Genomic DNA, 26,177 nt, shown 5'->3' on the forward strand with positions numbered 1-26,177 from the left:
TAATGGAAGCGCTGAGCTCCTTCACTCCAGCAATGTTGCACATGTACGTTGTACCGTTAAGTACTCGCCATTAAAAAGTTTAAAATAGGTATGCTTGAGCTTTTCGCCATTTATTTCGAATAATTAAAAGCCATTGCGGGAATGCAGATAAAAGGAATCGTTATTACCTTCACCTTGAGGACTGGTGGAGCTCAAGTTGCAAACTTACCTCCCTCGCAATGCACATACATACATATGTACATATGTCCGCATGCATACATATCTGGTGCGTGCTTGTATGTGGCCCTCCGAAAATTAAGTTGACGCTTAAATGCTTAATGTCGTCTCCATATTACGCACCTGATAAGCGAAATGAAAATTGTATGCTCCAAATTGCCTTGCAGGAATATCCTCTGATTGCTTCTGATTTCTTTTCAACAGAACGTCTTAAATCAATATATAGATAATGCTGGTTCCTTCAGTAATTATTATCGTGAAAAGAAGGGGTATACTAAATTCGCAGAGAGAGAGGGTGGCCGGTCATCAAAGATATTGTGCTTTCTTTAGCAGTTTTTTAGCCATCGAAACGATATTGGACTCAGTTACAGTTACAAGAAATTTATACTTTTGAAACCCCTTTCGCTTTTCAGTTTCAGTTCTATATGAGCTCTATATAAAGAGCTTTAGGTTCCCGGCCTTAGAACAATATATCCTTAGTGGAGATATTCTATTTTACTCTACTGGCTCTCCTACTGGGGTATGCATGCGCCTCAAAGAGTTTCTTCCAGTGTCAGAAAAATGCTGTTGCTTCCTTGACGTGCCACAATTACCGTTCTCCATAAAGTACAGCAACACAAAAACAACATTAGCAAGAAAAACACCAAACGAAAGTAATGAAGAAAAGTTTGTCTGTCGCATGACAAACGGTTCCTACTTTTACTTTTATTTTTATTATTATTCTTCTTTTTTGTTATTAAACATTCAACTGACAATGACGACTAAATACTCCAATTTATGGATGTAGACAAGTACTTACTATAACTGAGGCATGAGCTCTGCAGAGTATTACAACCGACAAAGCAGTTTTCGAGCGGAACGCTTTCAGTTGAAATGATAACAGACATTCCCAGGTTTAAAATAGCACAACAACCTTCCACATACATGCGAGTAGGAGCAAGTGTGTTTGCAACAGTGAAACTTATTGCAACATTCTCGAAATGAAAAATATTTAATCCATGTTCATTACTCCATCGTTTTGTACACCGGGTTTACAACGGGTTTTTCAATAGGGGCGCCACAAAAGTATACCGATAGGGACAGCAAACGGCGCCGTACTTTTCCCGTTCTTTTGACATTTCTCTTGAGTAAGGTTTGCCATTTCATCATGAAAAGAAAGTATACGGTCCAACTACGAGGCGAAATTATTAAAATTTACTACCGGAGTGGCCTCCACTTTAAGAGCGCTACTTCCAATTTTTTGAATTTGAATCCACACACACAGTACAAAATGTTCTCGTGCCAGTGAGACAAAGAAGCGCCCGTAGTGTTGAGAATATTGCTTCCGCTAGCGCATCAATTGAGGAAGACCCAAATCAGTCTTCCACAAGTCGACCTAAAGCGTTGGACATCTCAGTGAAGTCGTTGTGATGAATTTTACGTAAAGATATTGGCTTACATCTTTACAAGCTCGAATTGACGCAAGAACTGAAGCCGCTTGACCACTAGAATCGTCGTATGTTCGTGAATTGGGCTGAGCAACAACTTGAAAATGATCCGTATGTTCATCGAAAAATCATCTTCAGCTATAGGGTTCACGTACTCCATGAGTTATCATTGCATCCCGAAAAACTTACGTTCGGTGCGGTCGACGGCGTTATTGGGCCGTACTTTTTCGCTGATGATCAAGACCAGCAATCGCCACCGCTCAAAGAAAACCGAATATTTTTGGTCCGATTTAGATGATATGGACTTGGACAATATGTGGTTCCAACAGGACGGCGCGACAGGCCACCCAGTGAATGTCACAATCCATTTATTGAAAATGGTCCAGTCAATTGGCCGCCTCGGCCGTGCGATTTGACGCCACTAGACAATTTCCTACGTCAAGTCTATGGTCTATGCCAACAAGCCAGTGACGATTGATGAACTTCGTACGATTATCGAGCGTGAAATTGCAGCAGTATCGGCCGATTTATGTTTGAAAACCGTCGGAAATAGGGTTCGGAGTTTGGACTTCTGCCAGCGTACCGATGGTGGCCATGCAAAAGAAATCGAGTTCCATATATAACATCGAATGTACTTTCGCTAGCGCTCTTATCGAAAGCTTCATAAGAGATCTTCCCGGATTTTTAATATCCCAAGTAAACTTGAATTTCCCGGGAAGAATACTGTTCCATTTCAAGGTCGTAGATATTATTTAATACCACCAAGCAATTTCGATTCATGAACGGAGATGCTGTGGTGGTCTAAATTAAAAGCGTCAAATTTTAAACCCTCTCCTTGCTTCCACTCCTTTTAGCATTATGGAACCCAGTGTTAAACATCAGTAAAGTCACGTCCAGCAACTCAAAATTTCAATTGTCTGCGAAATGCCAATCTTATGGGTGGGTTTTCTAGATGCTTTTAGCTCAAGCAGCCATTTGCCTTGTTCTGGAGCTAAATTTTCGCCCGGAATTGAACAAGCGAAGCCACTGTGCCGAATCGCTTGGAGCAACCCGACAACAAGTACAATGTAACGGCACTCACGAGAGCATTACAGCACGCAATCACGTGCAATCCGAATGACTGAATGACACAGTGAAATTAAATGAAAAGCACACATCCCTCCAGCGGCACTCTTGCTTGGGAGCACCTCAAACGCGCACCGTTATAATCAAATACCGACAAACAACGATATTAAAAATGTGTGAAATGCTCACAAAAATACGAAAATATTGTAACACGCACACGAACACGCTGATGTGATGGCATGCGTGTATTTTTGGCAGTCAGCTGACAGCACAACAAAAGCCGTAACTAACAACAACACTGCGCTGGGGTAAATGACATGACAGAGCGTTTAAGGAATTTCAAAGCAAACATACAAAACACCCAAAAAGTAAAATAATGGCACAAAGGTGAGGCGAAGGCACTTGTCACCTTCGCGCTGCGCCAAAGCACTGCGGATGAAGGCTTTGGGGTGTCAAAATCGCCCGTGAGCGTTGCGCTGCTGGCTGTGACGCTAATTGAAAAATCGATAGAAATCCTCGTGCATAAAGAAGTATATGGAATTTGGTAGGACCCACAGCCCAAAAAGCCAACTAAAAAGGTTCAGCTGCCTCTATGCTTATTTGTGGGAGTATGCGTGAGTGGCTGAACGCTCTGCGACCGCTTTCCGCCGTTTATGCGGCGCAGTTGGCCCATCAGCGCGCTCGTTATAATTTTCACCGTCAAATTGCTATAAATAAATCAGTGGCGTCTACTACAAAAACTGGAAATTGCCATTTGCATGGCCACTTAGAGCGCGACGCGTACCGTTATCGCTGGTGCGCCCACCCAAAATTCAAGTGATGCCATCACGAACAGTTCTCACGGCTGAGCACACACATTTCCCGCTGTTAGAGCAATTTAATTACGAATACTAAATGGAAGCAAATCAGAAATATAATAAACTCAACGTTTAAATTGAGTTGTAGCTGCAAATTACTGCAATCGATTTCCCATTAGGTGACGCTGTGCGACCGCTCATTCGCCGCAGCCATTGAAGCGCGCATTTTGGGCGCCCAAACCTAACTCCTTGGCATATGCACCTGATCACACATTCACCGTCACACACTCACATGCACACATACACGCGCTCCTACCTGCTGGCACTATGCGGTCCAGAGCTCTGGCTCGCGGTGAATTGCTGTGCCTGCCGGCGTAAGGGAGGGGAAAAGCGCCCGAAATTCGGGTTTGTGCCTGATGGTAGTTCGGTCTTCCGCATTTCGTCACAGTTGAAATATTTCAAAATTAAATTAACTGTAGTTGTTACTGTGACTCGTTGTACCGTTTTCCATTTGAATTGGCAAAATTGAAACGAACTCAGTGCCCGTTCGTTTCATGCACACAGGAGCCAGTGGGGACATTGGCGAGCTCAACAGCAAAGGCTCAAAGTGATGTTTTCCAAATAGTGGGAACGTCAATTTTAGGGCTGAGAGTCAGCGCTACACACCGTTAGCTGCAGAAGTACACAAATGATGGCTGTACTCGATAGGGTTGCCAACACACCACTAGCGTTGGGAAAAAAGAGTGAAATGGCGCAAAAACCTTTGCTTAGTTGCATGTATAGAAGCTGGTACAAGCTTAAGTTAACGTTCAGGTTCTTTGAAGAGGCGACAGTATGCTGCTCAATCAAGTTACGTACCCCATTTTTTGCTTAACGGCAACCCTGTGATTTTGCCGCCAATTTACGTCATTACTCAAAGTTCAGTTGAGAGCGGTGCCGGAAGTTGAACGTCATTTCCGCAAAGGAAACTGTATTGGTTAAGAGCGCCTACCGTTCGAAGCAGAGGAAGCAGAGGAAGCAGAGGAAGCAGAGGAAGAAGGCGACGAAAGTCGACTTAAGTCCATTACATTAGTGCCTGTGATAAGGTAATGAATTTAAAAATGTTTTGCTCAGAAAAAAGCGAAAATAGAAAATTCTAAAATAAAGCGAACTTAGGTAATCAACCTAAGAAAGTGCGCGCTCGTCAAGAAGGGCACACGGAATGCCTACTTCGAACGCAGCCAAACAAATTGCATGCCGGCTGCCGGACTCTTAATGGAAACAAGCTGCTACACTACGCGTGCCGTGCCAGTGCAATGTTGCGCGCCGGAAATTCCATCAGCTTCCGGATTAAAATAAAAACTTTTTGACACACAAGAGCCATGGACGCTGACGTTGAAGTGACTGTTGACTAATAAAAATAAGAGCAGCGAATTATATGCGCGTCTACTTGTTTATATGTGTGTGTCTATGTATGTGTTTAAGTGTGTGCATGTGTGCCGTTGCACGCCATGTTATATAATTTTGTGTCGCGCCGGTGACAGCAATTGTATGTCGCGCTGGTTGACTGGTTGACTGGCTGGCTGACTAAGCCCCATTCGCTTGTAGTTGCAGCATAGGTTTTTGCCGTTGCCTGCTGCTGCTGATGACGTTGACACTTTGTCAGCTTATATGGATCTCAGACATTCACGCTTTGTTGCCTTTTTTGTGCGCAGCAAGCAGACAAAGCGCCATTGGAAAAGCGCGTTCCAGAGACGAGAGTCGGCGGTGTGTACTAAGACGAAGTGAGCTAGAATTTAAAATTCGGCACAGCAAATGATCTAATCTCCTTGTGAACGTTTGGGGAGCAATATTCATTGAAATAATAATTAGTTTTGACAACCTGGAGGTGTAAATTTAGGCTGTCCCATATAAATAGTTCCTAAAGAACATGGCCTGAATACAAAGCCCGCTTTCTACCTGCGCTCGGCTCTTAATGCTTGCGTGTTGTGTTACAATTTCAATAACTACTTTTCTGAAGCAATGTTGTTGTTGAATGCTTAAAATACTTGGAACCTTTTCTGCGTTTTCGCACACTCGTCGACGCACCGTCGTGTTGCTCCTGTTGCCATGCACCACCACCACGCGCACTTGCCGAGTCAATTTGTTAGCCAACTGGCGTGAGTTGGCGTGAGTTGGCGTGAGTTGGCGTGAGTTGACGTGCGGCGCGTTGCATGATTTGTATGTTTATGGGTCATGCAACATGTCAAGCACCTTAGAGCTCGCCATGCGCCATACTGTACGCAACGCACACACACTCATCTGAACAACGGCAAGCCACACAAGCCCCAAGTTGCGCATTTGCCGGCACTCGAACGCCGCGTGGTCCTGCTGCGCTGAGTTACGCGAACACCCGCCAATCCTGCGGCGGGGCTTGCAATTGTCACGGCGACAATGCAGCAGCCAAACAAAAAACTGGAGGAATTGCAAAATTGTCAACGCGCGAAAGCGCTAATATAGACCTTTCTGTTCGATGCGGGTGTGTGAGAAGGCAGGGGGCCGAAACGCTAGTTTGCGGTGGGATTAGTTGACCAGAAAGTTGACCTATGGAAATTGTTTTTAAATTTAAGTGTTTTACGCCCTGCTGGAGCTTGCAGCAATGACAACGCGCCGCGCTCTCGGTTTTCTGTGTGGATGTGTGGCAAGTTATTTTAGGAAATAATTTTTTGTTTAACTGCGCATTATGTAAATGGGTGTAAAGTGTGCGAAGCTGTTGAATGGTGGTTTTTGTTTACTGGGTGAGCTGAAGGGTATACAAAAACTGACAATTATGGCGATTTAATAAAAAACAAAAACAAAGTATACTAGTATGGGACTAAGAGAAGTACATATTGACCCGATTCAACACATTTGGAACACAATGATATACTACTACCAGCAGAGGATTCTCTCTGAATTTCAATTATACATCTATATCCATCCATATATTTGAGGCTTGAACATTTTTGCTTCGATTGGAACAATTTTTGGCCATAAAAGTGACATTCATCAAAGGCACTCTTTGTGCAAAGTTGTGCCTATTGTTTTATATACTAGAAAGTGAACGAATTAAAATTGTGTTATATGGGAAGTAGGCGTAGTAGTAGATCGTACTACAGATCTCGCTCATTTTCACACTGTAAAATGGGGAAGAAAAATGTTATGTACTGAATTTGGTTCAAAATGTTCGAGGAACAGCCGAGATATGTGATTTCAGCTAAAGTAGGGCGGTGTTTCGACCATTGTCCAATTTTGACCCAGGCTGCTGTAAATTCCTCTCATACTCATCTCGGAGGAAAAATTTAATGGCTCTGGAGTTTTTAGTTATTGATTTATCGCACTTTTTGTACTTTTAATAGAGCCGTTACATAGTGAGTGGACTGAATTATCTCTAATTTTTACAGTGTCGGGAGGATTGCACAAGGTATTTGTCCTGAGCGAATTTTGTTGTTGATATGTACATGAAACCTATTAGCGGACGATATCACGCCCATAACAAACATAGGCATAACAAACTCTTCCCACTTGCCTTTTTGGAATTTAATAAGAATTAAGCGCTAATAGACCAACAAAAATGACACCCACGTCCACAAAAAACCAACAAATTGACAAACCTACACGATTCGGTGATTTCTCCGCGAAAAAAAAAACATCAATGACTTGTAAGCGTCGGAACAACAGTTCGAAAACAGAGCAACAAATCGTAAATGGCTTCGTTAAGATATTTAGAGGCGAAAGAAAGAAGTGGGAAGGAAGTAAAGCAAATGCGCCTAAGAAGTGTACCAAGAGGCAGTGACTTAGCTACACAACTTTCGCTGCCGCCTGCCTTCATAACACTCATAAGCTAGAAGCGGAAGAACAACACAAAAGTGGCAACAAACAATGGCGAGAACGCAACTCCATGCGACAGTACAAATCGGCTTCTGTGCCAAACTGCGAACACAAACAAAGCCGGCTGTTCACTTCGGTGTTTTTGTGCTTGTTTTTATTTCGTTTTTTGTTGCCGCCATTGTCGCTGTTCGGTGACTGTTGCTGTTGCTGTTATAGTTGCTGTTGCTGCAACCACCCACCACCAGCACATGTGGCATGGGATGATAACGAAAGTCCAACGAACGCAACGGCTGCAACAACTACAGCAATAACATTCGCACACGGCTGGCCAAAAAGCAAACAGGCGGAAAACAAACCGAAACGATCAGAAACGAAAGGACTCCAACAAACAAACGGACGGGCGTACGAATATAAGACTCACTGAAGGCGAACGCAACAGCAGAGTCGCGTAAGAAACGTCGAAGCGACCGGACGAGTTTGCCATAGCGCAGAGCATTCGTTGAGCGTCGAACAAGCGTTCGCATTTATTTTCGTAAAGTTGCCGAAGAAGAAGAAGAAGCAGCAGCACCAAGTGATAAGTGAAATTTTTGTGAATGAAATCGAGCGAAACGCCTACTGCCGTTGGAGCGCGCGTTGAGTCGCAGTGAAAGCGCCGAGTGTTGTCAAGTGAAAGTGCCGTTTGGTCAATACTCCGCGAGTCAAGTACACGCACTGTTGCACGCGTACTGAACGTGAACGTGAACGCCATGGGCGCTTGTGTGATTGTTTGATTGTGTTGGCCTCTGGGGCAGCTTAATGTGAGCCAATGGGCGCATAAAGGATCAAGTGAAGAGATAACGAAGGAAAGTGAAAATAAATAAGCAAATAAATACCTAAAAACAGCTGTGCGGCTTAAGAGTGTGTGCGCGTAACGGTACATTTATTTAGTTGACTGGTGTGGTTTGCGTGCCGCAGGTGCGTCGCAGTGATTGGATTGTGGCGTCTACATTACAGTCGGCTTTTCCGCTTGATTCCCTTCGTTCGCCAGCAAAGCCGCAACTGGCATGAGGTTCTTAAATTAATGAGCGCATATGCACCTAAAAACTTGGGCTCGGCGACCGACCGCCCACACACACTCTCAACGAAATTGGAGCTTAATACAAGAACGCTAATAATATTTGGTCCAAATTAAGCACACATGAGCGGCTCGAGCGGTTGGAGCGGTTTACCTAATTCAGCCGAGCATCATCAGTCACAGCGCCCAAGGTGCCGGGCAAAAAGCGAAAGGATAATTTTCAAGTGTTAACCACAGCTGGAGGACATTTAACACTTCAGCGACTTTTGGGTAAGTACGGAGCCTGCCACAGGCGTTGCCCACCCAACCGTCTCACCCACACCAAAGGGTGTTGCGTTAAGCTTGTTTGGGCAAACAAAAGGCGTACGGTAGCAGTTCGCCTGCGTTTTTATTAGTGCTCCTGCACATATTCTCCGAATTAAAATCCATCGACGTAAAAAAGATCTATACTACTCTTCCGCTGCCTCGCTTAGCACGCTCGCATTCCAGTTACATTGGCCGTTATGCCTGCGTTTTTATACCGTTAGCCTTTTTATTTTCATCCGCATCAACGGGCATTGTGGCATATTAGCGCGGGCAAGGGCATTGCAAGTGGCGGTGTGTTCCGGTGGGTATTTGATATGTTTGCGGATTCAGAGTGTACGGTTTATTACGAGTGTAGTGTCCGCCCGCAGTAGTGCCTAATGCTGATTAATGAGCTCCCTGGAGAAATGAGTTCGTATAAGCAGGAAGCTATTTGTAGGCGGAAGCAAAGCGAACATTCTTAGAAAATTTCACAAATTTTTTATGAAAGATTCTTTAAAATTTAATTGTTAAAGGTTGAAGTAAAAATAAATATTATGGGAAGAAAGTGTAACAACAAATATTGTTAGCAGCATATAATATGAATTATGAAATAGTTAATAATACCAAACATTTTTATAAAAAAAAGATATTGATTTTTTGGATACAATATTTGGACGCTAACGTGTATCAAAAATTGTATTTAAACTAAAATCAATAAAAAAAAATAATAATAATAAATGATAGTATCAGTTAATTGATAGTTAAAATTATAATAAAATATATATCTTTTATATTCTCGAAACACTTAATTTGAGGTTAAGAAATCATTTAATTTTTAATAATTTTCATATATTTTTTAATGAGTTTCAACAGATTTTAATTTAAAATTTTTTTATGTAAAATCTAAAAATTTTTTGCAACTGAAGCCTTTCTCATTTATAAAAAAAATATTTTATTTTACAAAAATTTAATTTTACAAAATTATATTTTATAAAAGTAAATATCTAACAATAAGAAAAATTAGTGAGTTAATAAATATATAGGGGAGAAACATATTTAAATAAAAATTTATTTTATTAAAATATTAAACTTATAAAATAAATAAAAAAAACATATATTTTTTTAGTATTTAAATTTTTGAAAAATATAATAAAAATTTTATAAATAATTGTGGAAATTCGACTAAAGTGTTCAGTAGTTGATAAATCAATTTTATTGTTTTTGTAGAATATAGAAAAAAATATCTGATATAAAAAACGTGTAGACTTTCTTTTAAACTTTTTATTTATTTAAAAAAATACTTTTCCACAAATGTTTATACCCTAAAGAGGATGTATAAAGCTTGCCACGAGGTATATGGGCATATGGGTGTTATGCGAATGTCGGAGACCCTGCATAGCATATACCGTAACCTAAAATACAAAACGACATATCATCAAAAAAATCGAAATTGAGTTTTTTATTGTTTACAATTCACTACATCACTACAAACATCCAGCATAAAATTTTCTGGTACATATAACCAATATATAATCATTTGATAACCAAAACTCAAATTTGATTTCAATATGAAAGGTTTCTATTATATCTTTTTCCTTCGCCTATAAACTTAAAAAAAAGTGATGTTACGTTATTTTGCATTTTAGGTGACAATATATGTACATATGTATATACGTATAACTGATCAGCGTGACGAGCAGAGTCGATTTAACTATGTCCGCCTCTCTGTCGTCAGTATATATGCGAACTAGTCCCCCGGATTCTGAGATATCGAACTCAAACTTTCCATACGTCCTTTTCTCTCCAAGCAGTTGCTCAGTTTTTGAAACGACCGTTATCGGACCACTATAGCATATAGCTGCCATATAAAGTGAAAGGTCGGAAACAAGTACTTGCATGGAAAACAATTTTATTTGACAAGGTATCTTCTTGAAATTTGGTACGAGTAATTGCCTAAGGCAATAATGCAATCGCCAAAGAAATTGTTTAGATCGTACCACTATTATATATAGCTGCCATACAAACTGACCAAGCGAACTCAGGTCCGTGTATGAAATACTTTTCTATTTGAAAAGGTATATTCACGAAATTAGATTACTATTCGATCTATCGCTACAAACTCCAAAGAAATTGTTGAAATCAGATTACTATAGCATATAGCTGTCATATGAAACGATCCTTTTATACACCTTTATGCTACAAAAAGTGCACCAGTGAAGGGTATTACAAACCCAGTTCAGCCAAATTATATATTTTTCTTGTTTTTAATATTCTTTATGACGCTTGCTGTATATTTGTTTACATGCAGCTTGCCACAAACTCACTTAAAATGTCAGAATAAACTTCCTCCATTATTATCATGTCGTTCAACGAGCATCTATTAAACTTATCCCCACTTAAATCAAAAAGTACCTAAAATCAACAAAAAATTACACCAAATTGCAAGCCATCAAATCGATGTTTTCCCATTTTGTTACACTTGTACCACTACTTGTGGTTAACCTCAATTACTTTGTGCTATGCGCTAGTGGCGGAGCAACTCTAATTTATAATCTTGTCATTTGTAACAGACGACGTTGCCGACAAGGCCATTATTTCCTCAACGACTTGTTGAACCCAGCAATGGAGCAGCGGACAAAGCGCAGAGATAACGTCGAAAAAGCAATTGGCAAATATGATGGCAGACGGAATGCCAAGCGAAGATAGTGATGCGTGTGGGGAATTACAGTTCAACAGCTGGCGACTGCCTACGCAGGAGCGTGTTAGTGTTTTTGAGTGATGTGGGCAAAGACTACTACTACATATGAGAACATTGCGATAGATTTGCGTGTGACTTGTCGACAAGTTGTTCGGGCGCGTCTGCATGCCTGCAGGTTTCGCTTCGTTTTTTTCGGTCTTCTAATTCTCTTGAAAGTATCAAATGGCTATTTTATTTGACTACACATACAGACAAGTGTATGTGTGCATGTGTGTTTTACATATGATTTCTTGATGGTTCGGTGACTTCGAGCAAACCCACACGCATTTGTCGGCACTCAAATCCCAGAATTTATTTACTTTTCCTTGAAATGGGTTGGGTAAAAAATTGCTATATATTTTTTCGCCGACTGACAGTTTCCTTCCGCACATTAGTGTATTCCCACATACATCCTTGTATATGTTTCCTCGTAACTACTTACATGCCATGCTGGGTGTCTGCATACGTGCTTGCTTTGAAGCTTCAGTCATTTTTGTAATAGCAAACAATTTTTCTCCTTTGAAAGTTTCTTTTATTGCTTAAAAAGATATAAATTTACTGCAACATGTTTAAAATTCGCCAATATTTTTTTATAAGTGCGTGAAACAATAAGAAAAGTACCCACTTTCAATAGATGGTAGAAAAAAATTTAAAAATATTTTTACATAGGTTCTTCTTTACAGTAGATCTGATATCAATCTTCTTTAAATGATATCAGCAACAATGAAATATGAGAAGTTATATATGTTTTAATGAAATTGTTAGCTTCTTGATTTACAAAATATTGAATAGTCACCACTCTTCCTATAAACAATTGGTATAAATACAACAAACTGGTATGGAAATGGTAAAGAAAGTAGTTAAAGCAATTCAACGAGGTATCCATAAAGTCTTCTTAACTGAATATGTTTACTATTGTTACTCACTTGTAATTCGTTTATCCTATTGTGTGCATTCATACTACCTACCTACATACATAGTGGTAGCGAGTCTAACACCACTATTATGCGACAGACATTGTCTCTGAGGGTGTTATGAGTCGATAAATGATGAATTGATTGGTTCTTATTATAACAAAAGTACTTACATTGACTTTGAAACTCAGTAGAATATATATATTGGGTAGTCGAAGAAGTCTTTCGTATTTCTAATCCAACTTCGACTTATTTTTTTTATATTTATAATGAACTTTATTAAACCAAATATGTACCATTTTGGTCGACTACTTTTTGCCATTTTTCCGCTATAGGCATTATTCATCAGTGTAAAAGTTTCTGGTTTCTCGGCGAAAACCTGCGACAAGTCATTTCCACAGGCTTCTCTTGAAGCCAACTTTACTTTATCAACGATATGTGTGCTCTAGTATTGTTCTTATGACAGACGAAGCCCTTTCTGTTGATCAGTTCGGGCAATTTTTTTCGATTGCTTGCTTCAATATCATCAGTTGTTGCCAATAAAATGTAGAATCAACCGTTCGACCAGGCTGGAGCTGCTCATAGTGTATGATTTCTTTCCAATCCAATCAAACCCTCAGCAAAACCTTTCGAGGCGTCAATCCTGGCTTTGCGCTAATCCAGTACTTTGCTTGGACCATAATCTTTTTCATACATTATTGTCGTATTTGATCCACTTTTCGTTTCCTGTTACCATTCGCTTCAGAAATGGTTCGAGTTCATTTCGTTTCAGTAAAGAATCGCAGATGTTAATTCTATCCATTAAATTTTTCACAGACAATTTTTATGGTATATGGCCAACACTATATGGTATGATACAATGTGATTGGTGGCACTGGAGATGTACGACTGCAACGACATCTATTGACAAAATACGAAAAGACTTTATCGACTACCCAATAACTTACAACTAGCTACAGAACAAACAACCGAATGTTGTCAATTGTAATATTTTAGAGCTCTGTAAACACTAAATCTGAAGTTATGGAAATTTTTTCTAGATAATTTTCGCCCTCGATATTGAAGGGCTTTAATGCAGACACAACAAAAAGAACTGCGAAGGCTGAAAATGTGTAACAGGCTTTTGGCATAAGTTTTAGTTGTATTAAGGCAGGGGAATGCCTTAACCCTTTAAATGCTAAAAGCAGTTAAAGTTTAATTAACAATAACTAATAAATTTCTTATGAAAATTCATACATACATAAATGTAGTTTATTTTTCCTGTAACTTTTATATTATTTTAATAACAAAGCATACAAAAGTCCATTTATTTCCCTCACAGAATTATCGCCAAAGTTACTACAAGGGAGAACGCTATGCTCATATGTGTGTATGTATATATATGTGTCTTGCTGGTAACGGCTTCCCGTTGGGAAAGCTCAAATGCTTCTGTAATTACTTTATATTTATGTGTAAGAGTTACAACAAAACACTTATTCACTGAGCATGTAGACATTCCTTAGACAGCTTAGCAGCAGCGCCGCATGTGAGAGTTTAGACGAGATTTCCTTGCATGTCAGGCCTTTTTATTGACAGGGTCTCGTATATCCTTTACTTTTCTACTCAATATTCCCAGAAATAAATATTTTAGGCTTCAAGAACATAGCAAAAACATTGTTTTTGAAAAGTCTGGCTGTGGTTTGCTTTCTAGATTACGCACTCAAATCGTCTTTTATGAGATTGAAGCAATTAAAATATGCTTTTCAAACAGCAGTGAGGAAAAATTCGAATTCGCAGTTTATTCGAGTTAATTTTTTAACGCAAAAATCATTTAAGTTTTTCTCCGTGCTTATAACGACTGTCACTCTAAAAGCCGGCACGTCACTATTTCCCGTTTCTCCTCAGGGTCGCTGTGCCTACGCCCGCACTGTTGACGTCTCTAGCATCAATTTGAGTGTTAGTGCTCGCATTCCCTTCAGATTGTGAAATTCTTTTGTGCATTCTTATTTGACAAACTTTTTTAATGAGTTACACTGGGGAGCACATTTGGTACTTCGTTATTTACGCAAACTCCCAACAGCAGTTCGGCGCCCGTCGGCTGCAGAAATGTCAGCCTCTTCCTGCGAGGCGTGTGTGCTGTGAGCAGCGTGTTTGTTACTATTATGTGCTACGAAATACATTTGTTGCTATTTTTAGCAACTTTACTCTCGTAATTTCATAGGCCTGCAGGCATTGGGCGGAAGCTGGGGTGTTTTTTTTTTGGCTTCTTTCAGTTAACAGTGTAAATTTCCTTGTTCCACCACCGGGGCGCAGCTAAGCCTACGCAAATAAACAGTTGTAGTGGTGTAGTTCTTGGGCCTACGCTTCTTATTTTTTATCCCAATTGCCGCTTGAGCTTTTTCCAGTATCCCTAATGCGCTAAGCACTCCTTCGGAGGCTCCTCGATGCACATGTCAGCTGTCTAATTGGAGTAACTGCAAATCTTCAATACTCTACGGCCAACTCAGCGAGTGTTTGTGCTGCTGTTGACACTCATTTGGCTGTCTGGCTGAAGCCTGCAGGCTCCCCTTGCGATCCATTTCCTATTTAACACAACTTTACGACAGATTACTTGAACTTTGCGTGAACTCGAAGTCATTAGTTAAATAGATCCAACACAAGTTGCGAAAGAAGACGCCGCTCTAATCCGACGCACTTGCAAAAGCTCCTCAACTTCATACTACATCTAGCCTGCGCGTGTGTGTGGGTGTGTGTGCGTGTGAAGCTTCATAAAAAATGTAAGTGGATTGCAAACAAAAAACTAAAGCACGCGAAGTGTGCAAATAGACGATAAGCATGTAAAGCTGAAAGGGTTGGTCAGAAGAGGCAGAAGAAGCTGAAGCAAGTTGCAACTGTCATTACGTGTGCGCTCTGTGGCAGCATTTTAACCGCTCGAATACTCAATATCCTGCCTGGCTGCAGCCGTTGTGCTGATAGCCGGCCGAGCACTTTTGTTGCTAACTGCTCGCTAACGGTAAGCTTTATTGCTTCGGACGCGCTGTCGTCAACCCAAGTGGTGGATTATTGGGATGACTGTGTGCAGACAAGAATGAGTGAATGAATTACTGATACATGCCGTGACACACGCACTGGGCGAGGCGGCTAGAAGCTGGCAACTTGCACGCGCTGCACGATTCCCCACATTTTTTCGACAGGCGAGCACTCATTTGACAAATTGACATAGTTATGTTTAAGTTTTATTTTACAACAGCGAAGAAACGACAGTTTAACGGTTTCTACTCATGCATGCCTCATTTCGAATTGTGGGCGAAGATAATATTTAATATATACTCACAAACATACAAATGTATGTGCATACATACGCACAAGCTTTGTTACTTTTCGCATTGAAAGTGGAGTTTTTCGTTGATTATTGCGGAACTAGTTCCTTTCGGAGCGATACTAGTGCCAGCTGAGTTAGCATACGAATATGTTAAAATAATGCTTCGCATTTGAGAATACACGAAACAGCCAGGTCTTCGAAATAAATCATCAAAATACTTGTATGCGCACTTTAAATTATTCTTTGATTACGATTATTGAAAGATAGTCTTCCGACAATCTATATCAAGTCAATTTTTGCTAACCACTCTGTACACGTGCACCCGCTTGGGTCACTGCTGGGTTAATTTTCAATTGCTTTGTATTTTTATATCTCATAAGCACTTTAAATACTCGTAAAATGTTCACGAGTTCGGAGCGTTGCTTATGTGTGCCATATTTCACTGGAGCGAATGTTCAACAGGATACTCAGCGGGCTTTAAAAGCGCTTTGCCACACAGTTGAAAGTGAATTTATGGCAGCGAAATACAACTGCGGAAACATATGCTTATTTATGTTTGTGTTATGCTCGTTACATAAACGTGGTTTCGCGTGAAAGTTACTTTTTATGAGAGTTATGAGCTCACTTTGTTTATTCATTGCTGGAGAAGTGCGTGCAACATTTTCATTGCACTTTAAATTGTAGCATTGTTATTGTTGTCAATTGAGAGATGAAAAATTTCATAAAGAATGTCTCTGACTAAAACTTTAATAGATTAGTATTTTTCACAAATATTTTTTCGTATTTTTGCTAAAATATAAATAAATTTAGCTATCATTGTTATCGCTTAAAAATAGCTTTTTCAGCAATTGTTTTCTTTCGTTTTAAGTTGTGTTAAAAATCTGATTGCTAAAAATGTTGAAAATCCTTAGCATGTATTATTCTTGCTTTCTCTTTCTCTTTGAATCAGTTTAACTGAGAATTTTTCATGAACTTTTTCGTCTTTCGACTTACATATTTACATAATGCATGCCACGACTTTGCAAGCATAATTTAATATATGATTTATGAAAGTGTGAAGTGTGTGTATGCCTTTTCCTCATCCTCATCGTCAACCAGTGTATGCTTAAAGGACGCCATGTGGTATGAGTAACATTTAATTGTGCAAAAAGCTTTGAGCTGTGCGAAATTATGCGGGCTCATAAGTGTTTTTTAAATAGTTTTGCTTATTTTTCATAAACTTTATTCAATATTTCTTCAATGGAAAATTTTTTTACGTAATATTTGGGATATGGGCGAATTAGTCATAGAAATTAGACTATAATTTTAATATAAATATGTCGCCTTAATAATGCTAAATTGTGATTGCCGCTGGAATAATTAATGCATGGCTACAATACAACTACAATAGTGATGAAGTGGGTGTTAGAATAATCAAGTTGAGAATAAAATTGAATCGACCTAAAAAAAGTGGTCAGTCACGTATTAATAGAAAGCTCTAAAAACGCTTCCGCTTTAGTTGAAATATTCTTTAAATGCATTTCCACAACTCAATTGATTAACAATCACTTATGAATTTGTTTAAATATTGAAATTTTATATTATATGTTATGACAAAAAAAAAAGGACCGAGAAATTGTAAATAAAACACAAAATATTTAATTATTCATCAATATTTATTTTTTCGCCTTCAAAGGAATCCCCACCAGATGTAATAAACTTAAGGCAACGATTTTTCCAGTCCTCGAAACACTTTTTGGGATGGCTTACAGCTCCTCCAGCGAATTCGGTTTTATCTCTTCGGTCGACTGAAAGCGGATTCCACGGAGCGGTAATTTCAGTTTGGGGAACAAGAAGAAATCATAGCGAGTAAAATCTGGTGAATACGGTGGTTGATCGATGATATTCATTGGATTTGGCTTCAACGTCGGTCACAATCGTGGATCGATGTGATGATGCATTAATATCGTGTGAAATTTATGAATTGTTCTTCTACAATTCTGGCCGTTTTCGACGGACGTTTTCACGCAACCCCCTCAATATAGCCAAATAGAACTCCTTATTGACCGCCTGTCCCTCTGGAACAAATTCATGATGCACCAAACCACGAATATCGAAAAAAACAATGAGAATCACCATGATTTAGAGTGACCTTGGCGTGTTTTTTTTGGTTTCGGCTTGTTCTTTCCCTTCTATTACGATGATTGTTGACTTGCTTGTATGTCAAACTCATAAACCCATGCCTCATCGGCAACTATAATGCTCTTCATGAATGAGGGATTGGGATTCACACGTTCAAGTATGACCAAAAAGACCTGTTTACGGTACTCTTTCTGAAAAAAAAATCAGCTTTATCGGGACGAGTCGAACAAGAACGCGTTTCATACCCAAAATATCCACCAAAATCATTCGAATGGACTCGTGAGAGAAGTCGAGCTCTCTTGTCATCTCTCTAAAATTTAGTTGAAGATTTTTAAGCACCATTCCTTTCGCTTTTTTAATAATTTCATCAGTTGAAGAAGAAGAAGGTCATCCAGAATGAGGCATGTCTTCAACGATTTCTCGACCGTCTTTGAAGACTTTGTTCAATCGTAGGCTTGTGTTTTTGATAAAACTGAATCACCGTAAGCCTTCTCCAACATTCGAAACGATTATGCACACGAAATTTGGTTAGAAATATGAAATGTGAGACAAATTGTTTGTTCGATATGTTTATCCATTGTAAAAATCGAAACACTCTACTGAGGTGAGCTGACTTAAGCAGCTGCTGTGAACAAACTGGTTAACAGATGACGCTTATATTTATCATAGTAATTAAGAATGATTCTACCAACTTAAAAAAATACATGTTTTCAAAATATCATTTAGCCGGGGAATTTAAATTACAATTACAAGTACAATTTGCCACAATGATTTTTTTATATAAAATAAAAGTATTTATTTTTACAGCGCAACATTAAATTTCCTCACATAAAATTATCAGCCATTTTTACCAAATCAATAGACTCTCACAGTCACTTTACGCTTCTTCGTAATAGATTTTAATAAATAATTTACACCACTGTAATAATTAATGACAATTAATGGCTTATTGGATATTTAGGCCAATTTAATTTTTGCTAATGCATTTTTAATTAACAATAAAGCATCGATTTTCGACCATTCGTAAATTTTTAAATAAACTTTTGGAGTATCATGGCATAAATTGACCAAAATTTCTCGCTCATATGAGTGGAAAAACTAATTCGCTTAGCTATATTTGCGCATTTATCAAAACTTCGGCCTCACTTCGCTATTTTTTGAATGAAATTTAAAGTTTGAAACAGTAAATAAGTTTAAATACTGCTATTCAGAGCTTACTCTTCTTTTTTTTGGCAATCAAAAACAAGTGCTTTGCATTTATTTATAAATGTTCACGCAAAAACAAAAACAATATGTTCTAGAATTTCTTGAAAAAATATTGACCAAACAAATATTGAACGATTTATTTTGAATTTTATTGCTTTACTACAAGCAAAATATTTTATTTAAATACAGCGTGGCGCTCTATTAAACGTCATTTCTGCATCGCAAACTGACCACAAAATTCAGTTGTATGCGTGTGGCATGAACAGCTCGCCGGCAACCAAAAACAAAGCAGCGTGTACATAAATGCATGGCAAATAGTGTGTGGCAATGAATGAAAAAGTTGCGCAGTGAATAAAGTTTGTTGTTGTTGTTGTTCGAAAAATTTCCCTCCGCGTTAGCAAACTAACTGGCTGACTCACTGACTGACTATCAAAGTTTGCAACTGCATTAAAACAAATGCTGCATTGTTGCACCAACCAAGCAACCAAGATGGCAAAAAGAGGAAGGACCTGAGCATTAGTAGATTATTGAATTCCTTTCGAGTGATTACGTCGCACTGAAGCAACCGAGAATTACCTGCGTCTGTCTTAACTCTGCACTTCGCAATGCTGCGAGAGTAATTAAAAGAGAAACTGCACAATTCCTCTTTTCTACTTACTAAAAATCCCATTTGTGCGTGTGTGTGCCCGATTATGCATTTGAAATAAAGCGGAAAGAAGGAGGTTTTAATGATCGTAAGAAAGAAAAAAGGTTGGGAATTCTTATAATCAAAATGTAAATATATCTGCTGACTCTGCGGAGAGAAGAAGATGAGCGCCAAGCGTTCCAGTGAAGGTAATGAATAAAGATGCGGGTTTTATGAAACTCTTTTGCATTCTGAAACATGGAAAATACACAAGGGCGCAGCGGAAGACATAGATACCACAACCACATCATTTGCGAGTGTGCGGTCTCCTGGGCAGCGCAGGTATTCTTCGGCTTCGTCGGCTGGGTAAAATACACCAGCTTATTGCTCGCACTTGTGGCAATGCGTACTTCGTAGTCCTCAGCCATCCACTCAATTCAAAGCAGTTTGCTCCACATTTATTTTTCCATGTGCTCATTTACGCACACACACTCACACTTCTGGGTCAGCGCTGCATCGGCGCTGGTGCAAATGCGGATGACATGCGGAGCTTTGCTTCTGCGCGAGCACGCAATGGACCCTGGTTTGTAATGCTATTTACATTTTCTGCTTTCGAATAGCTGTGACACAAGCTAAGGGTTTGCAGTGTGGCAAATATTTGCGGAGAAATTTCTTTCACATTTCCTCAAATTTCAATTTCCTACTGACGTTTGTCGTTTGCCGTCGCATTAAATACGTTTGCATATCATTTGCAAGCCACACGCACATACACGCGCATGGAAATGTGTACAGCAATGTGTGGAAAAAGTGCAGTGTATATATTTAAGTGGACATGCATACAATATATACTATGTGGTTAAGGGATTAAAGGTAAGATGAATGCCGTGAAAAATATATACTTCTTTTTAGAATCACCTGAAGAAAAATTATGGTCACGTTTTGATGCATAAAATCTTTAGTATTTTTTAAATAAATGTTAGGTTTAAAGAGGTTACGAGGGTTTTAAAATTTGTAAAATTGTTTTTGTTTTTAATCGTTTTTAAATACTATGATACGTCTAGAATATTTATCCAAAGTTTCAAGGAAATCGCATTAAAAGTGAAGGAGATAGAACCTTGGGAAAGCGGCCCGTTGAGGTAGAACGGTCGGGTGCTTCAATCTTTGATCGTGTTTTTCCCGAAATATCATTTTCAAAGCCGGTAGTCATGATATTTTAGAAACTAGTGGTGCGAACTTATTTAAATTTTCACAGTTCTTCTAAATACAATGCCCTACTGAGTGTTGGAAGAATTTTTTTGGATTATAAGCAGTTTTTTCAAGGCAATTTGGGACAAAATTTTGTTTTGACAAAAACTGTTTTGTTTGCAGCTATGCCAAAGATTATTTTTTTTCCAAAACATTTGACTAATCATTTACTAACCGGTGAAATTTGATTTTTTGGTTTTAGATGAATCCTTCGCCCGTTTTGCTGTTCAATGCGAAGAGACATTTTTGAGCTGTACATCCGGAAACCAGCTGACAATGGCTGAATATCCAAACAAATTTTTATGAAAAAATACACAAAATATTATTCAAAGTTTGCTCGTTGATATGCTCAATAATTGTATCATGGTACATTAAACCCTCTATTATATGAAAAAATAGGTAAATATTGGAATTTTCGGCCGTGAAAAGACACGTAACTCTTTAAGAACGAGCATACTTCGCTTTCATTAAAACCCTAAATATTGCTAAAGTGACGCCACATGTGGTTTCAAAGATTCAGTTGGTCATTGAAAAAAATAGAAATTCAGGAGCAATGTAGAATGTATACAAATAATTAGAATCATCTTATTCATAAATAAGAAACGCTATATCGTTATGAGCCCACAGAAGGTCCGAACTATAGTACGGAGAGACGTAGAAATTGGCATATATTATTCGTCTAGTTTTGAAGGACTTCTTTTGCGAAATCGCTATCGATTCGTTTTTTTCAATCTTCGAAACAGTTGTTGAAGTCATAGATAGTGAATAGATTTCAATGTGCGCAATGATTCACGTTTAATGTTTTCAATTGACTCAAAACGGTTTCCCTTGAGCGGTCGTTTAAGTTTGCTGAATAGCCAGAAGTCACACGGAGCTAGACCAGATGAATACGGTGCTAGCGGCACGATATGGTTTGAAAATTTGGCCTAAACCTCACGAAGAATACTGTATTAAGCGTTGGTGCTTATCATGGTGCAAAAACCAAGGGTTGTCGGCCCATAATTTCGTCTTCTTTTATATTAGTATAGTATATTGTTGATAGTTTGGTCGGTCGAAAAAAATCTCGATAATCGAAGAAAACTGACAAAATAGTCTTGAGTTTTGACCTGCTCTGACGTGATGTTTTCGGCTTCGGCTCACCTTTGCCACGATATTTGGCCGATTGTTCGTCTTTTTCCGAGTCGGAATTATTGGTTCAAAACTCATCGCCAGTAATAATACGTTTCATGACATCTTGGTAGTCGGAAAGCATTATATCTATCATAAACGTTAACTTGACTCTGTTTTTCGAAAAAATTTTGTGATTTTTGGACCAATCGTGCTTTTTATACTCTCGCAACAAAGTTGCTAAGGGGAGTATTATAGTTTTGTTCACATAATGGTTGTTTGTAAGTCCTAAAACTAAAAGAGTCAGATATAGTGTTATATATACCAAAATGATCAGGGTGACGAGTAGAGTTGAAATCCGGATGTCTGTCTGTCCGTCCGTGCAAGCTGTAACTTGAGTTAAAAATTGAGATATCATGATGAAACTTGGTACACGTATTTCTCGGCTCCATAAGAAGGTTAAGTTAGAAGATGGGCAAAATCGGCCCACTGCCACGCCCACTGCCACGCCCACAAAATGGCAACAACCGGAAACCTATAAAGTGTCATAATTAAGCCATAAATAAAGATATTAAAGTGAAATTTGGCACAAGGGATCGCATTAGGGAGGGGCATATTTGGACGTAATTTTTTTGGAAAAGTGGGCGTAGCCCCGCCCCCTACTAAGTTTTTTGTACATATCTCGGAAACTACTATAGCTATGTCAACCAAACTCTATAGAGTCGTTTTCTTCAGGCATTTCCATATACAGTTCAAAAATGGAAGAAATAAGATATTAACCACGCCCACCTCCCATACAAAGGTTGAAAATCACTAAAAGTGCGTTAATCGACTAACAAAAAGCGTCAGAAACACTACATTTTACGGTAGAAATGGCAGAAGGAAGCTTCACCCAGGCTGTTTTTAAAAATTTAAAATGGGCGTGGCGTCGCCCATTTATGGACCAAAAACCATATCTCAAGAACTACTCTACCGATTTCAATGAAATTCGGTATATAATATTTTCTTAACACCTTGATGACATGTACGAAATATGGGTGAAATCGGTTCACAACCACGTCTTCTTCCAATATAACGCTATTTTGAATTCCATCTGATGCCTTCTCTGAAAATGAAAATACAATTCAATACTCAAAGTACACAAATTGATCTAATCTAATTAATTTTACAGCAAAATAAAAAAATATGTAAATGACGGATAATGAAATCTCGATTATCACTTTATCATGCGAGAGTATAAAATGTTCGGTGACACCTGAACTTAGCCCTTCGGACGTGGTCCGTCGCCAATGCGTTCTCGACTCTCTTTGAATAATTTGTATCAATCAAAAACACTTGCTAATGATTGTGTTGATGTCATATTTGGCACAGATGTCACTGACTGTTATACCAACCTAGAAAAAAATTTCGACGAATGGGTTTTGGCGCGAAATTTAAATTAAAATTGGAAAGTTAGTTCTAAATAAATTGTTTAAGCCCGCAAAAACATTTATTCCCATGCAACATTTTATAATAATATTTTGTGTAATCATTATGCTCGCCACTGCATTTCCAATACATAACTTTATAAATTCATTCAAATACTTTTATGCGCATACGAGACTCCGTGGCGTTGCGCTGTTATGTTGCATGGCTAAGCACCGCAAAGGACATGTACAACTTTCCCACTGCAGTGCCTCACCATTTCGTGTTGCAACTGGAATCTAGACATTTAATGTATGTAGGATATAATATATGGGTAAGTGTGTGTGAATGTGAGCATTTTCGAGCACAGGTTTGTTTTGTTGCCACATGAAGTGGCATGCAGTGCATATTGCTGCCGCTTTGTTTAGTCATATTTACAATGGTTGAGCATGTTGCATGCATAGTTGCATGTAAATTCAGCAAGTTTAGCTCACACATCTACAGCGCGTGCACATGTGCGCCACCATAAGGACCGTTACACTTTTGCTTTTATTTGATTTCACATTTGCAACGACAAGTATTTCGTTATGTATTTGCATTGTTGATTTGTTTATTGTGCGCGCGCTGTTGTTGTGCGCCTTAGCGTTGGTGGTTTTCTAGTTCTCCTGCAACTTCAGATACTTTTTATAACATTACAAATGCAACACATTTGCTTGTAACGGAGAAAGTGCCTTCATAGTATTCTTTTTTACTTTCTGCTTGCAGTCTCAACCTTACGAAACAGCTGTGAGAAAGGAAAGTAGAACAAACACCCTAAACGACACCGGTTGGATACATAAAACATCGAAAGAAAAGACGTATGCGACAAGAAAGCGGAAAGCGGAAGGCGGAAGACATCCACTGAGCAGCTTTAACAGAATCTTGAGCGCAACAGACGCGCCTTGTGATTGGCAAAGGCAACACCTGCCCCAATAAATTCATGTAAAGCATAGCGTTAAGCAGAGTCATAAGCATAGACCACGCGTGGATTCGTTGAACTTATCCGAACGCACCGGCAACAGCGGCTGCAGCGGATCCAATTCAAACGCGCGTTTCCGCTCGCAAGTGTAGCGGGGAACGTGCTGCAGGTATTATCACTGCGGCGCAACAAAAGCCCTTATTATCCGCCACATCTTTGCCACTTGAAGCGATAGCAACTGCGAATATATCCTTTGAGCGCCACATTGCACCAAATAAAGAGCAGCGCGCGCGGCATCCTCTGATATCCCACGAACTATTCTCTGCTAACATTACGCGCCACCAAAAGGCAACGCGCGTTCTGCAAATAAGCTTTGCGGCGAACGCGCTTGAGCTTCCGCCTCACTGCGCCACGCCACCAGGTACACTCAGCCACACGCACGCATTACGTACAACGAATTGGGTCGACGTGTCGGCATGGTGCGCGACATCTTTCTGTACATCCTTTTAATTGTTTTATTTTGCCTGATTTTCATGGCGCAATTACTGGTGAACGTGTACGCCTTTCAACGACAACCGCCCACCACGAAGTCAGATCGCGCTGATATTAGTTTTGTATAAGCTTGCCACAGAACGTGACATATGAGTTGCGCGGAGGTCGCGCGTTTGCAAAGAATGGCGGTAGACGCGCTAACGCGCGGTCAGTGGGCACAAACTGACCACAAGAAAGAGTTTAAACCGCTGAGAGTGCTGTTGCGCTAGAGATGTACGCACAAAAACAAAAGAACAACGGCGCGTTGCTTCGCTTCGCTTAATCCGGCCGACAATCAGGTCGCGCGCTGCAGCCATTGCTATAAGCGCGTAGAACGTGGGATTACGGCGGCGGCGGCAGCGGCGGCCACAGCGGAATGATTGTGTGGATTAATTATGGCACAAGTGTACCCTGCAGCAAAGTCACGGTTTCAATTAAATGTCAGCGCAACAAAGAGAAGTGGGCACTTCGGTTGGATAAGAGCTGTGACGCGACGCTTTGCAAGCGCCGATGAGGAGGCAGCGCGAAAATGCGGAACTTGAGCTAATTAAGACTTATGCAAAACTGAAAAAATTAACTAAAAAGCAACAGTAAATGTAAAATGGCAGAGAGAACGACAAGCAACGACAAATGAAAAACAAAACAAAACTACGAAACGAAGTTAAACGAATTTCAGCGCGATGGCAGTAAAAGCATAAATTCACGAAGTGTAAACAAATAAAACCACAAATGACATTCCGAAAACTATAAATATTAATTAAAAAGCGAAAATAAACAGTGCAACCTAAATTTAAAACCAAAGTTGCCAGATATCAAAAAAAAAAATAAACGCGTGTAATTGCGTTGGCTGCAGAATAATTTACGGAAATTTTTAATTGAAATACACACAAACGAAAAAACAGCGAAATTTTGCAGCGGAGGCAGTTGGCAGAGAGTTTTAGTGACTAAGGGTCGGTTTAAATAAACTTCAGCGTGACAAGGCGCTTTGGTCTGATGTAAATAAAAATAACGGAATGTTGATGAAGGTCACAAAAGGAGCTTAGCAGAACATGTGGTGATGCCAGGAGGAGGTTTTGAGGGAAGGAAACAGTCGTATGCGTGTATATTTTAGGATTTAAGATTTTTTAGATTACATATACATACATATATACTATGTTATAATATTAATAGTAAACTATGTTTCATAAACATTTTCATATTCTATGTAAAGTTGCGATCACATACACATATACAAATAGAAATTGTCCTCAATATATATTTATGACAATATTTAGTAGGTTTTTTTTTGACAAGTTGCTTCAATATTTAAAAATCACCGCTAATGGATACAAATATTATATTTTGGAAAAAGCACAA

General features: G+C 39.2%; 2 protein-coding genes across 8 annotated transcripts in view; one reads left to right on the forward strand and one right to left on the reverse strand.

Annotated features, from left to right (window-relative positions):
• Positions 1-26,177, reverse strand: part of LOC120766272 (tropomodulin) — a 136,986-nt gene that overhangs the window by 33,727 nt on the left and 77,082 nt on the right. The gene's annotated exons all lie outside the window — the stretch shown is intronic.
• Positions 7,797-25,987, forward strand: LOC120766273. Of its 2 annotated transcripts, none has more exons than XM_040091674.1 (2): positions 7,797-8,657; positions 24,098-25,987. In XM_040091674.1, exon 2 carries the CDS (start codon positions 24,767-24,769, stop codon positions 24,908-24,910), a length of 144 nt encoding a protein of 47 aa, XP_039947608.1. In that variant the 5' UTR covers positions 7,797-8,657; positions 24,098-24,766; the 3' UTR covers positions 24,911-25,987. The 2 variants fall into 2 exon arrangements, with proteins under 2 accessions (XP_039947608.1, XP_039947607.1); XM_040091673.1 differs by lacking the exon at positions 7,797-8,657 and adding an exon at positions 23,539-23,666 and having other exon boundaries at positions 24,098-24,759.

The sequence above is a fragment of the Bactrocera tryoni genome, chromosome 1, assembly GCF_016617805.1.
Source record: "Bactrocera tryoni isolate S06 chromosome 1, CSIRO_BtryS06_freeze2, whole genome shotgun sequence".
NCBI classification, from domain to species: Eukaryota; Metazoa; Arthropoda; class Insecta; order Diptera; family Tephritidae; genus Bactrocera; species Bactrocera tryoni.

Coding starts and splice junctions, on each gene's coding strand:
- LOC120766273 (XM_040091673.1), top strand. CDS start 23,580: ATGTACAACTTTCCCACTGCAGTGCCTCACCATTTCGTGTTGCAACTG. Junction 23,667..24,097: donor ATGTAGGATATAATATATGG/GTAAGTGTGTGT, acceptor TTCTGCTTGCAG/TCTCAACCTTACGAAACAGC.